At 65.4% G+C, this 13,468-nt stretch overlaps 1 protein-coding gene across 3 annotated transcripts in view; it reads right to left on the reverse strand.

The window, feature by feature from the left end:
- Positions 1 to 113: 113 nt before the first annotated feature.
- Positions 114 to 13,468, reverse strand: part of Dot1l (DOT1 like histone lysine methyltransferase) — a 40,390-nt gene continuing 27,035 nt past the window's right edge. The window contains exons 14-29 of one of the 3 annotated variants that reach the window (XM_063228929.1): positions 13,151 to 13,385; positions 12,549 to 12,662; positions 12,068 to 12,159; positions 11,888 to 11,989; positions 11,401 to 11,538; positions 10,992 to 11,117; positions 8,838 to 9,325; positions 8,610 to 8,745; positions 8,063 to 8,209; positions 7,680 to 7,809; positions 6,280 to 6,848; positions 5,816 to 6,021; positions 4,610 to 4,674; positions 3,501 to 4,400; positions 2,731 to 3,295; positions 114 to 1,893 (exon numbers count right to left, since the gene is read on the reverse strand). In XM_063228929.1, the coding sequence (XP_063084999.1) occupies positions 2,766 to 3,295; positions 3,501 to 4,400; positions 4,610 to 4,674; positions 5,816 to 6,021; positions 6,280 to 6,848; positions 7,680 to 7,809; positions 8,063 to 8,209; positions 8,610 to 8,745; positions 8,838 to 9,325; positions 10,992 to 11,117; positions 11,401 to 11,538; positions 11,888 to 11,989; positions 12,068 to 12,159; positions 12,549 to 12,662; positions 13,151 to 13,385 (3,978 nt within the window). In that variant the 3' untranslated portion in view covers positions 114 to 1,893; positions 2,731 to 2,765. Of the gene's footprint in view, positions 3,296 to 3,500; positions 4,401 to 4,609; positions 4,675 to 5,815; positions 6,022 to 6,279; positions 6,849 to 7,679; positions 7,810 to 8,062; positions 8,210 to 8,609; positions 8,746 to 8,837; positions 9,326 to 10,991; positions 11,118 to 11,400; positions 11,539 to 11,887; positions 11,990 to 12,067; positions 12,160 to 12,548; positions 12,663 to 13,150; positions 13,386 to 13,468 lie in introns of all 3 variants that reach the window. The other 2 variants (XM_063228928.1, XM_063228930.1) reach the window with 2 other exon arrangements.

The following is a 13,468-nucleotide window of genomic DNA, read 5'->3' on the forward strand; positions in this document are numbered from 1 at the left end:
TGCCACGGAGCAGCTGCTGGGGGCTCCCTCCACCCTGGGGAGAGGAGTCCCCACATAGGAAGCACACATATCGCTGTGTCGAGTGATGCCAAGAAAAAGCCGTTGAGACCAGGTCCAAGTGAAAACTGCTTTTATTACAGCGCCTGGGGGACACAGTGCAGTGGACAGCGGGGCAGAGGTACAGCGTTGGTTACAGACGCAGCCGAGCCAGTGGGGGTGGGAGGCAAGCTGTGTGGGGAGCCGGGGAGGGCGTGCTCGTGGGACGATAAATACTTGAGAAGGTAAGTCTTAAATAAGTTGCCATTTGTGGGGCTCACATAGGATGGGGAGCCTGGTTCCTGGCAACTGGTGGGTCAGCAAGGTCACAAAAGGGTGGGTTGTCCGGTCCTTAGGGTTCCTGACCAATTCCTGAGGCAGCGCCACATGGCACCCTCCCAGGGTTGTCCCAGGGCCAGGGCAGCCCAAGATGGGAGCCGCTGGCAGCACCAGATTCCAGGGCGGCTTGTGCCACTGCGCTGCCCTGCTGCCCGGGGACGGGGACGCAGCTCAGTTGGGTGGGGGCGCGGGTGGGTGCACACGCGGGGCAGCGCCGCACGACGTTAGCTTACTGGGGGGTGCACGCGTCCCGTGGGCTCAGGAGGGGACGTGGGCGCGGCCCCTAGCGGGGCGGCATCTGCCAACACTCAAGTATATGCGTGGAGCCTGGGGCCCGGCGCTGCCGGAGCATACAGTGTTAGTTTGGAGGACGTGACCGAGACAGGGCTTGCTGCCTGCTGACTTTGCTACTGTCATCTAGGGGCTGGGTGGTGAGAGGTGACCCTTGGCCCCCGCATGCCAAGCAGGGTGCCGGGGCGGGGTCCGTGGGAATGAGGCACAGCACCTAGAGGCCAGGCTGAGAGCACCAACTTGGGGGAGGGGTCCCCAGCACCATCTTTAGAACTCACTGCTAGGTGGGGAGAAGCAGGGGTCCGAGCCAGACTGACAGGGTGAGTGGGAAACCCAACACTCGGACCTCCCAGATGGAGAAGCCCGGGCCTGGCCGCACGGCAGGCGAGGGGACCTGCAAGGACAGTGGCAGCAGGACCCTGGCCGCAGTGTGGGGCTCGCACTCCTGCAGGGCGAGGGGGCAGACGGGTGGGGCAGCCGGGGCCAGTGCGCTTTGTGCATTTGAATAAATAAGGTTTCTCTTCCCCTTGCTTTTCTCTTTAAACTCCCTGTGCATTGTACAGTCTAAAAATAAATGCGGTCAAGTCTATGAAATTTATAAATTCTCATCACATCTCTATAAAATACCATCGCACCTTCGTGCGCCTCTCTCCTATACACAGACGCCACACCGCGGGTACAAAGTAACTGCACTTGTCACATGCCAGCACCACCAGGAGCGGCAGGAGCGCTGCGCCGGCTTCACAGTCGGGGAGGCGGCGCCCCGGGGACTCTCAGCACCCGCACGGGGCTCGGGCTCCGGGCTCCGGGCTTCGGCGGGGCGGCGTCCGGCAGCACCAAGAGGCCTGGCGGCGGTAGCACCGGGTCGCAGGGCTGTGGCCGCCCGCCCCACGGCCGAGTCCTCCTCTGCAATGAAGTTCTCAGACATTTACATCCCAGCGGGCTGCCCTGACAACTCGGTGGAATAAAGTAAGTCAGAATTGTGTGTACTCTTTAAAAAACGATAAATATTTTATCTAAAACTATGGACAGTACAGACTGGAGCAGTCCAGCACCTCCTGCGGTGGTGTGCCGCGCCGATTCACAGTGGGGCGCTGTCCGCCGTCCCGCCGTCCGTCCAGCCATCCATCCTTCCGTCGGTGGGAGCCTGGCAGCGCCAGCCCTGAGCAGCAGGCGCTTGGTCCCACCGCCTTGCATAGTCGCGCGTGAGGTAGAAGTCCTAGTTACCTGTGGGACAGCGGGGGCAGCGGTTAGCGGGGGTTAGCGGTGAGCCCAGCGCAGCCCGGGGGGCCGGGCAAGTTCTCCGGAGCGCCCTGCACAGGACCACCTGCCTCCGTGGCCGGGCGCAGGGCACCCGTGAGTGTCGCGGTCCCCAGTCCAACTCTAGCGCCTCAAGACAGTTGGCATGTGCCCCAGCCCAGCACCGACACCCTCTCCAGGGGCGTCAGCACGCCACCATGTGCTCCTGCGCCCACGTGTGGACACCTGACCGCTGCCCCACGCCACAGCCTTGCCACAGCAGCACCAGCCTGCTCGAGTGGCTGCCGTGACGGGTGTGCAATGCCTGGGGTGCCAGATGCAGCCCGAGCCACCGCGCGCCCTGCGCAGGTCTTGCTAAGCTGCCTAGGCTGGGCTGAACGGACAATCCTGCCTCGGCCTCAGCAGGCAGGGACGACAGGCGTGCGTCACCAGCCTGGCCACACCAGGTCCCACCCTCTCTGGAGGGCAGTGGTCTTCGAGGGCCACCTCCGAGCCCTTCCCAATGCGCTCCCCGCTGGCTGGAGCCGGCCAGGGCATAGAGCCCAGCCGGGGGGTGTGCGACCACCCGGCTCCAGGGCCTGCTGTGCACCGGCGGGGACTGTCCCCACTCCCCCGGGGGCCGCAGGGCGCCTCCCGCCTGAGCCTCGCCCGGCACCTGCTGCGCTGCCCACCCGGGCTGTCCTGCAGTGCGGGAGGGCGGCCCGGGCCAGCGGTCGGGTCGGGTCACCAGCCCCACCCCGAGGGCCTGCGGTGCGAGGGCGGGTGTTGGGTGCGGGGCGCCCGCCGGGCGGGCTCTGGCCTTACCTTACAGCACACGAACGGCTAGCTAAGCAAGCTCGTTACCGGGGCTTAACCCCCGCAAGGTGCGCAGCGTAAGGAGGCGGCATGCCAAGGGAAACCCACACGGCGGACGGGCCCGCGGCGCCGGCCTGCGGGACGGCCAGGCGGGCCAGAGGCTGCGGGGGCACCGCGAAGGCGGGGCGGGCGGCCTTGTGCGGGAGGGAGGCGAGCTGGACGGACAGAGAGGCGTTAGCGGGCTGCAGGGAGGCGGAGGCGGAGGCGGACAGCGGTAAGAAAGCTTTGTTAGGCGGGAGGGCGGCCAGGCTCTGCAGAAGCGCGGGCTCGGGGTTAGCGGGCAGCAGCGCGGCGGGCGGAGGGTTAGGGGTAGGGGTAGGGGTAGGGTGCGGGTTAGGGAGCGGGCGGGGGCGAGGCGGGCAGGCGGGCGGAGCGGGCGGCCGCATCTCGGCCGCAGCCGGGGCCTGAAAGGAAGAGGCCGAGGTGCTGGCCGCCGCCTGCAGGGGGCCCGGGCCGCCGACAGTGGCTCCGAACGGGCGAGCAGAGGCGGGAGGCACCGCGAGGCTAGCGACACCTGCAAGGAGGAGAGAGAAGCGCTTCAGCAGGCGGCGGGGCGGGGCGGCGGGCGGGCGGGCCAGGCGCGGGCGGCGGCCATCGGCGTCGGCATCATCGGCGGCGGCCACTCACCTGGGGTGCGGCCACCCTGGGCCGCCGGCCGGGCCGGCGCGGAGCTGCTGCAAAGGGAAGCAGGTTAGGGCGCCCGCGGCCGCGCTGCCTACCTCCGACGGTGCCGCCAGCCACCCCGGGGGGGAAGCTGCCCATGGCGTGCGAGTTGCTCAGGCGGGTCGCAGCGGACGACACGTGCACCAGGCCGGCGGCGGCCGGCACCGAGCCGAACAGGGACTGCAGCACGGAAGGCCCGGCCACGGCGCCCAGGCTGGCCTGCAGCGCCACGGGGCCCAGCGAGAAGGGCGGGCCGGGCGCGAAGGCGCCCAGGAAGGGCCGGTGGGCCTGGGCCGCGGGGGCCGTGCCGCTCGCCGAGGACGCCGCCGCGGGGCCGCCCAGCAGGCCGGCGGGGGGCACGGCGGCCGCCGAGATGAAGAGGTTGTGGCCGCTCTTGAGGTCCAGCTCGCGGTCCCGGGCCTTGGCGGCCCTGCTGCCCGGCGGCGGTGCGGCCTTGTCCGCAGGCGCGCCCGCCTCGCCCTGCTCCTTGCCCGGGCCGCCTTCGCCCTTCGGGCCGCCCGCGCCGTCCGCCGGCCGCTTGCCCAGCAGCGGGTGCGGCTCGGGGGCGCCGTCCTTGGCACGCTGCGTGGGTAAGCTGGCCACCTCGGCGCCCTTGTGGGCCAGCGTGGCGCCGTCACCAAAGCCGTGTAGCCCGAGGTCTGCGGCCAGACCCCCGCCGAAGGCCAGGCCGTTGGGGGTTCCGGGCCCGGGCCCATCGGCGCCAGCGAAGCCCTTCCTGGGGTGCGCGGCCAGCTTGGTGTCGGCCGCGGTGGGCTCGTCAGGGGCCGGCCGGAAGGCGAACAGGGAGCCGGGTGCCAGCGCGGCACCGGCCTGCAGGGGGCTGTCGGCGGGCTTGGTCAGCGCCACGTCCGAGATGGGCGAGAAGGTGGCCTTCCACTTGCTGCTGTTGACCGGCTCGCTCGCGGGCGCCAGCTTCCTGCCCGCAGCGCCGCCACCTGGCGGGGTGATGGGCCGTGAGGAGGGGGCAGGTATAGCCGGGGTGGGGAGCAGCTGGCCAGCATGGGTGGGCAGGGCAGCGGGGCCACCTCGCGGCCACCACCGTCCTGGCCTCGCAGACAGCGGCGCCTCCGGCCTAGGCCGTGCGTGTCTGGGGTGCAGGCAGGCATAAGGGGCACCCGAGGCCCTGGCCCGGGCCGCCACTCACCGTTCTCCAAGGCCTTGGGGGGAGACCTGCTCTCCAGGGAAATGGTTGCTATCTTCCTCTCAATGCTGTCACGGGAGGAAGATGCCCTCATTGTCTGAACCTGCTGCTGTACCCCGAGGGGCAGCAGGGTCCCCGCTGGGGAAAGGCCAGGCAGCGGCTGCCCTGGGGACCCCCCTGAGATAGGGTGCAGTCTCCCGACCCCGGCAGAGGCGGGGCTGGGCTGGAGCTGGTGCCCACTCTGACCCGCAGGCCCCAGGGATGCGGCTGCCATGGGCCAGGCCGCAGGGAGCCGGGGAAGGGCAGGCAGGGCAGGTGCTCGGCACAGCGGCTGCGCAGACACACAGACAGACAGACAGACACACACAGCAGCTGTGTAGAGCCAGTCTTGGGGGCAGCACAGGACCAGGGAAGGGGAGGGGCGAGTGAGCAGTCCTTGGGGGACACCGCCTCCCCAGGGCAGGACCTGGGGGACCCCATGTGCGCTACCACATGGGTGCTCACAACGGGGCACAGTTCCCAAGGACCTGGACATGGCAGTGGCCTACATCCAGGAAGGACGGCCAGATGGACGGAGGGTCAGAAGGATGCATGCAGCCAGCCTGCTGCACGCTGGGCCAGCACTGGGCCGGGTAAAGCAGCGAGGCTGTGACGGTCGTCACAGGTTTAGGGACCTCAAGGACACTGTGCTCTAGGACACGCCAGACACAGAGGACACGGCGTGAGCGCCACACACAGGAAATGCCCAGGGCCACAGATGCCAGGGAACACGTTAAAACAGCTCTTTAAAAACACGAGCCAAGCAGGAACAGGGTGCTGAGACAACCCTAAAATGTCTTTTCTTTGTCTTCGGGAGACAGGGTCTCACTACGCACTTCAGGCTGGCCTCGGGCTCCCGGTGCGGCCCAGCCTGGCCTCAAACTCGTCCCATCTCACAGCCCGAGCGCTGGGATCGTGAAGCCCCTTTTTATGAGAGCCAGCCTGGCCTTACACCCTGAGGCTCAGTGACCTGAGCGGCTGGTGTGACGGCTTGCATCACATCCGGGTTCTCAGTTTCTTCATCCTCCTTGCTGTGGCCCAGTTCCTGCCCCACCAGCTGGCACCCAGGTCCCACTGGACACAACTCTGGCCCCGCTGGCAGGCCACCTGCCTCGGGCCCCCTCCCCGTGCCCCGGCTGGGAGCTTCACGCTACCCTCCCTGCCACTCACCGGGCACTGCTGGGCTCATCCTCAGAGCCGGGCTCCTCGTCCGAGGTCAGCGGGGAGTAGTGCGCCCCGTTGGTCTGGCCCAGCGGCCGCTCCTTTTTGAGCACGGGCGGCTGGTCATGGTCCTGGTAGGGCACAGGTGAGCTCTTCAGGGAGGTCTCGGGGGAGGAGATAGCAGTGATCTCCAGTGGCTGGTTGATGTTGCTGACCTGGGTGGGCAGAGGTGGCAGATGCACCTGGGGAACGGGCTGGACACGTGGGCCCCACGGCGCACAGCAACAGCCTGCTCTGTAGCCCCCGGCCCCTCCCGAGCATCCGAGCCAAGCCAGCAGCTGGTGGGGCACTGTCGTGGGTATGGCTACAGTCAGTCATTGTGGCCACCATGTCTGCACCCACTCTGGTCCCACACCGAGATACGGGCTCGAGCCTGCCCCTCAGCACACACCCCAGGGTTCTGCCGTCCTCACCATGGAGCTGAGGTTGAGAGGGGACCCTGAGGACTGCGTGAAGAGCCCGGCAACATTGGGCAGGGCGCGCCGCTTGGGGGATACGCCTGCACTCAGACTGGGGGTTCCGGCTGACATGCGCTTCCTCCGGCCACGCTTTCGGCTGTCCTGCCCGTGGCCAGACCCGCACTCTCCGCGGGCCAGGGGGCTGTGTTTGGTGGAGGGGGACTGCTTGGCGCTGCCCGCACCAGCCGAGATGGTGAACACGATTCTTCTCTTGGCGTCACTCTCGGGGTCTGAGAAGCCCAGGTCAGTGGGAAGGTCGCCCTTGCCCATGTCAGGAAGCAAACCCTGGGTGGCCCCAATGAGCCGGGGACTGGCGGAGAGCTGGTGGGCAGGGGACGCAGGTCCTGAGTTCCGAGGCTGTGCCAGCAGAGGTGGATGCTGTGGCGTGGCGCTCCGGGACCCCACGGTAGCGAACAGGCTCCCCGACGGCTCATCAAAGGTGGCTGGCTCCACGCCGGGTGCGGGTGGTGCCGGGCTGCCAGCCAGGGCCCCACTGATGGCCACGGAGCCCGCATAGGAGAAACCTGCAAGACCACATGGGGCTCTCGGGATGGAGGCACAAGGACCTGGGAGCTGGCCACCAGGGGGCACTGGTGGGTTCCGGGGCAATTCTGGACACAGCAGGAAGGTGCCAGGCCACCTGGGACCTCTTGGAAGAAGAGACAGTGACCTACCTGCCCTGTGTCACCCAAGCCTGGTAGCAAGTTGGCCCACAGCCCTGACTGCCTGGTGGCTGGCAATGGGAAGAGCCCCAGCCTGCATGTCGCCCTCCCTGGGCAGGCACTGAGGGCAGTGACCTGTGCACAGCAGTGGGGACTGCAGCCCGAAGAGTGGGAGGCCTGGCTGGCCATGTGTGACCTCAGTGGAGGCCTTCTGCACGTCGTTACCAGCCACTCTGGGGAAAGTGACTGCCGGGGCTGAGTGACCACCGTCAGAAGTGGCTTCCACCACCACAGCGCAGAGAGCGGGACAGGAATGGCGCCTTCCCCCAGCTCCCACATGGCCTCTGGGGCTTTAAACTACCGCAGAGCCCAAGCAAGGCTGCTCCCGGGCCGGCAGGCAGCCCCAACACCCACAGGGTGCCCTGGGCCACTTCCACACCCTGGGAAACCCCACTGCCGGTCTTGCTCCCAGATCCCGGGCCGCTACGGCTGTTTTAACCAGTCCTCGAACTGGGACTAGGCGGCCCTGCTCCTGCCTCACACTAACCCTGGCCTCTCCTTCTCTTTTGCACAGGGTTTTGCCCAGCTGATCGGGCTGAGCTCAGCCTCGAGGCGCGAGCTTCCCCGCCCTGCACCCCTCCAAGACCTGGGTGTAGTGGCCACGGAGGGCTCTGGGGGACGGGACAGGGTTACCTGCAGATGCCAGGGCCAGGCTCCGGCTCCCTGAGGCGTTGCTCCCGGCACTGTGGGCATTAGCACCGATCTGTTTGTCAAGCGCAGACGCGGCGTCCCGGGGCTGCGGCCCGGGGCTGGGGGTGCTCCTCTGCGAGAGAAACCCACAGCGGGTCAGCGGGCTGGGGCAGGAGTTCAGGCGGGGGGCTCTATTCCGCCCGCTCACGCCACCTTTCACCAGAAACAGACTGGGGGTGAGAACAGACAACACGCTGCGGTTAACCCCGGACCCCGCCCGCCCTCGGCCGGGGAGCAGCAGCGCCCTCGCAGTCCACTGGCATGCGGTGGCCCGGACAGGGACGACCGCCCGCCCCCGCGCCCGCAGTGGCCCAGCCCGTGCTCACCACCCTCTCGGCGCGGCTGGGCAGCACCACGCTGGCCAGGGGGATGCTGACGGGGAGCTTGTTGGGCTGCACGGTGCTCAGGGGGATGCTGATGGGCAGGCTGGTGATGGTCTCCCCGTGGCTGCCATACATGCGCTCCTTCCCGCCCTATGCAGATGGACGCACATGTTGAGCCCCACCGCCGCCTCCAGAAAGCACCCCGGTCTTCTCGGGACCTCCTCCCACCTGGCGGGCCCTTGGCCATGGGCTAGGACGTCCTGGCCCCTTCACCATCGCCCCCCTAGGCCCTGTGACAGGTGCCTAAGAATGATGGCCTCCTGGACTGGTGCCAGTGTGGTGCTGGGGGAGGCCAGCCTGGCGTCCCTCCCTGTCGTTACCTGGCCACTCATCCCTGGGTCCCCAAAGAGCTCCACGCATCCACCAGGCTAGGCGGCACCCCTATTGGAGCCCTAGTTACCCCGATGACCGCTCCTGGCCCTCCCAAACCTGAGGGGCCTATCATTCATGCCCAGCCCTCGGCTTGGGGCTCACAGGGGTGGCACCTCACCTTCTCACTGCCCTTCTCCCCAGCTTGGGGGGCTGCCCCTGGCGAAGGGGGCCTTGGGTCCTGAGGGCTCAGCTTCATGCTAGGGGGCAGCCCAGGGCTCTGGTAGGGGAGGCTGCTCTCCTTGGGGTGCTCGGCTCTGCAATAGGAAACCCAGTCACTCTTGGAGCCCTCGGAAACCTCCAAACCTCCCGAGTACCCATGGGCCCTCAGAGACCTGGGTACACTCACCTAGGGTGTGGCTCATTGGTCGCCACCTTGGCAGAGCCCCCGTGGTCCTGACTCAGGTGCCGGCGCAGCACAACTTTGGCCGGGGAGAGCCGGGTGTAGTCGGGCAGCGCCAGCCCCGACAGCTGCTCCAGCCGGGGCCGGCCGGTGTGGCTGGGGGTGCAGGGCACGACCTCCTGCTCCAAGGGGGAGGCCAGGTACTGCGGGGTGTTCTGCTTGGATGAGGGCCGGCTCAGCACACTACAGAGCTCATAGCCAGCGGCGTGGCCGTTCATGGAGAGCTCAGGGCTCGCACTGCTGAAGGGGGGCAGGGAGAACTTGGCGCAGTCCAGCTCCAGGTGCAGCCGGCCAGCAGCCTCAGTGTCCAGCTCCCTGCCCAGGGTGCTCTTCCCGCGCAGGGGCACTGGCAGGGTGTCATCAGGAGGCACGCAGGACTTGAGCTGCAGGAGCTCCTGCTGCCGCTGGCTCTTCTCCAGCTCCACGATGCTGATCTACAGGGGCAGGGGTGGTGAGGCCAGCAGGTAGAGGGGTGGCCACCCTGCCCAGGGCACCCACAGGCCCTCCCCCATGAGGGGAGCAGCCCTCTCAAGGAAGGAACAGAAGGTGACCACGCTGGGTGCTGCAGGGATGCTGGTCACTTATGCTGGGTGAAAAAGCCCAAATTGCCCGCATCTGAGGATGGAACCTTTTGCAGGTACAGCGGCGCCACCCCTGCCACCCAGCTCCCTGCTGGCCATGGTAGGAGAACTGCGAATGCAAAGCCAGCCTCGTGTTAGTCAGCGCCACCCTGTGGCAACACTGATCTTGTTTGTTGTTGTTCTGTGTATGTGTTTGATGCAGGACCTCGTTATATATATATATACAGTTCTGCCTGGGCTGGAATTCACAGCAGTCCTCCTGCCTCCGCTTCCCAAGTGCTGAGATTATAAACATCAACAACCAAGCCTCAAAAAGCGCTGTGGCTGGAGCTAAGTAGTACTCTGTCTGCCTATTCTGTGCAAGGCCCTGAATGTAACTCCCAGTAACCCCCAGCACCATAGAAAAAGAAAAAAAAAAAAAAAGATCAGAAACTGTGTGAACACATCTCTTACAACCCAAAGTGTGGGAACAGCTCTCATTCATCACTAAAACAGCACGGTTTTAGAGACTCCAACTCCTGAGCGTAGCTGTGTGGGGCGGCGTGCACTTGCCATCCCAGCACTCTGGGAGGCTGAAGCAGAAGGGTCACAAGTTCCCAGCCCAAACTTGGCAAATAAGACTGCCTCTTTTTTTTTTTTGTCTTTTTCCTTTTTATCAGTACTGGGGATCAAACTCACAAGTGCCTGCTTGCAAGGCAGGCACTTATGCCGCTGAGCTAAATCTCCAGCCCATAAGACTGCCTCTTAACTTAAAAATACACAGCGCTGGATGTAACTGGGTACTGAGCACCTGTGTTCATCCCCAGTAGTGGAAAAGTGGGCTCAAGGGATCCTCCTGCTTCAGCCTCCCAGAGCTCAAGAATTACAGGTGTGTGCCACCACGCCTGCCTCAAGACACGTTGTGGAACCTTCAAAAGCCAGTAAAACGGCTTTGGGAACATGTCATTAAGGAAATGGCCTTGCAAAGTCTCTGGGCCAGGTGTGGTGGCACACACCTGTGATCCCAGCAGCCTTGGCAGCATGAGGGAAGCAGATGCCAAGTTCAAACCCAGCCTGGGCAACACAGTGGCTTAGTGAGACCGTCTCCAAAGGAGATAGGACTGAGGTGCTCCTTGGTGGAAAGTCCTTGGGAAAAGTCCCAACTTCTACAAAAAAAAAAAAAAAAAAAAAAAGCCCGGCATCCCAGAGCTGTTCCACAGTGAATCACCTACAAGAACCCCGAGGGAGCAGTGACGGGGATGCCCTGCGTCACTTGGGACACCCTGCCTGGACACAGCCACCCGCAGGGCTCAGGCTGTGCAGTGAGATGCACACCTTGCCCCTTCAATGCCAGGCAGTGCACCGCGAGGGAGCCCAGGCTCCGCTCTCCTCCATGCTTCCTGCCCTGCGAGCGCACTTCCGGCCTCAGCGCATCCGCTGGCTTCGAATGCGCGACCCCCGGGCCAGCGACCTCCCCACAAGCTGTTGACCGGGAGGGCCGGTCCCAGGGTGCTCCCGCCTGCCCCTGGCCGGGGCCCACCTGCAGCTCCAGGCAGTGCCGCTGCTTCTCGGAGATCTGGCTGCGCAGGGCCTGCTTCTCCTTGCGCAGCTTCTCCAGGGACAGCGTGGACCAGTCCAGCTTAAGCTCCTCGCAGCGCGCCCGGAGCTGTGGGTGCAGGAACAGCGTTTCAGTGGTGCCTGGCCAGACAAACGTGGGGGAGAACAGAGCAGACTGGGGTGCTGGGGCTCCCCAGGTGGGTGCCGGGGCCAGCCCAGGGCAGCTTGCCTCTATCCTCCAGCAAGGCACCTGGAACAGCGCCAGAGCCAGGACTCCTTGCTGGGCGGGGACCTCGTGGCCACCTGTGCTACGGGTGACTGCGAGCTGACCAGGGAACTGGGGTGATGGACGTTCCCACAGCATGGGGTCAGGAGGCGCAGGGCGCACGCACCAGCTGCAGGCTCTGGCCGCGCAGTGCTCGGTTGTCCTTCTCCAGCTGCTCCGACTGCTCTCGCAGCTGCTGGTTGTGGGCCGAGATCTCCTTCTGGGCTTGGATCAGGTCGTTGTAGGTAAGCGCCTTCACACCCAGCTAGGGACACGGGGAATGCACAGCACAAGTGAGGCTCATGTCACAGGGACAAAGCCCACAGCAACCCCAGGGGCCCCAGAGTGTCTTCCTGGGGTGAGGGGAGGGTGAAGCTTTCCCTAGGTGATAAAGGAGAGGGGACAGCAGGGACCAGAGGGCAGCAGAGGGAGCCCCAAGGATGCAGCCAGAAACACCTTAGCCATGTAGCCCAGGGCCCGAAGAATTATTCAAGGTGGGGACTCTCAAAGACAGAGCAACCAACAGGACGGGTACCCTGCCCGCTCCCAGGGTCATGCCAGAGATCAGGGGGCAAAGAGTCCCAGGGCGGCCAGCACAGCTTCCGGGCCACTACCTCGTCCAGTTTCTGCTGGAACAGCCTGCGGATCTCCTCCTTCTGGGTCTGGCAGTGTCCAAAGAGCTGCTGCACCGTGCCCAACAACTGTGCATTCCGCTCCTGCAAGAGGAGGGCAGGTGACATGGGAACCAGCATGGGGCTACAATCCCTGAGCCCAGTGGCCAAGGCCACACGCACCTTCTCCTGGTCCAGCAGCTGCTGCAGGTTGGCCTTGTACTGTGGTGTCTTCGTGTATGCCAGGAACTGTAGGTACTGGATCTTAAAGGACTCTAGAGAGAAAGGACATGGCTGTGGGAGCTGGACATGCGGGGGTTGGGTACTGGACATCGCCCAGAGACAGCCTCGGGCTGTGGGTGGTGCCTGCACAGTGCACAACAGGGACTCTGCATGGTGCAGTGCCGGGCAGCACCCTTGCCATCTACCTGACCCCAACAGAAACACCCCAACCTGACAAACACACGTGGTAGACACTGCCCACGAGTCCCTGAGGTGACACCCAGTCAGGAACGCCATAGGTCCTCCACGAGAGTCCCTGCCAGCCAGCCCTGTGGGCCTGACCCCACCCCTGCCTCTCAGGGGGCTCACCAGGAGCCCCCAGCTATGGCCCAAAGAACCCACACCCCCAGTCCCGAGGCCGGTGCCCTCGGGTGAGCCTCACCGAGCAGCTTCTGCAGTGCGGGCGGGGTGGGCGCCACCAGCAGCGGGTTGGGGCCGTGCCGGGGCACACTTGGAGGTAGCTGGTAGAACGGGCTGTGAGGGGACCGGTATGCATCTGTGGGCAAGAGCAGCGTCCCCGTCAGCCCTGCCACTCTGTAGCCCACGCGTCGTGGTGGGCAACAGCGTGGCCCCAGTCCAGAGGACCCGCTGAACACCACGGCCTGTGGTCCTGCCCACTCCCTGCCCCCAGGACCCCAGAAACCTCCACTGGTGACACCACTTCTATCGCTGTCTTTTCTGGGGGATGAAAAGCAGAGTCTTCACACCCAGCAACACCCCAACACCTCCAGCCTTTATCTCAACACACTTGGCGCCAAGTTGCCCAGGCTGGGTTTGCACATGTGACCTCCTGCCGCAGCTTCCCAGGGGTCCCGGGACACAGGCGTGCCCCTGTACACCCAGCCCTGCCTTAGTGTTTGTCACGAGCTCTCCCCTGGCAAACAGGCGAGGACCAAGCCCCCAACGCTGTGCCGCGAGCCTGGAGGCCGAGGCTGGTGCAGGACAGTGCCCCCACATGACTCAGGGTGGCCTGAGGCCGCTCACCCTGGGGCGAGGAGGACGCAGTCTGGGACACGGTCTGGGAGTGGAGGAGATCCAGTGCAGTTTGATTCTTCTTGGGCTTACGCTCAGGGTTCGCAGCGTTCATCTTCTTGGGGCGCCCACGCTTCCGTCCAGCCATCTTCCGGCCCTTCTTGTTCAGCTTCTTCTTCCGGGCCTTGGAGGGCGAAGGCTTTTTGACTGTGGTCACCCCTGTCTTCTCTTCCTCAGCACCAGAATCCTGGCGGACCAAGAGGGAAACAGCGGGTGGGTCCCGTGCACCCCTGTGCAGAGCAGAATGGGGCGCAGCGCCCCCCAGGACTC

Source organism: Cavia porcellus, unplaced genomic scaffold (genome assembly GCF_034190915.1).
Source record: "Cavia porcellus strain 051 isolate PalLab524CR breed Dunkin Hartley unplaced genomic scaffold, mCavPor4.1 scaffold_17, whole genome shotgun sequence".
NCBI lineage: Eukaryota > Metazoa > Chordata > Mammalia > Rodentia > Caviidae > Cavia > Cavia porcellus.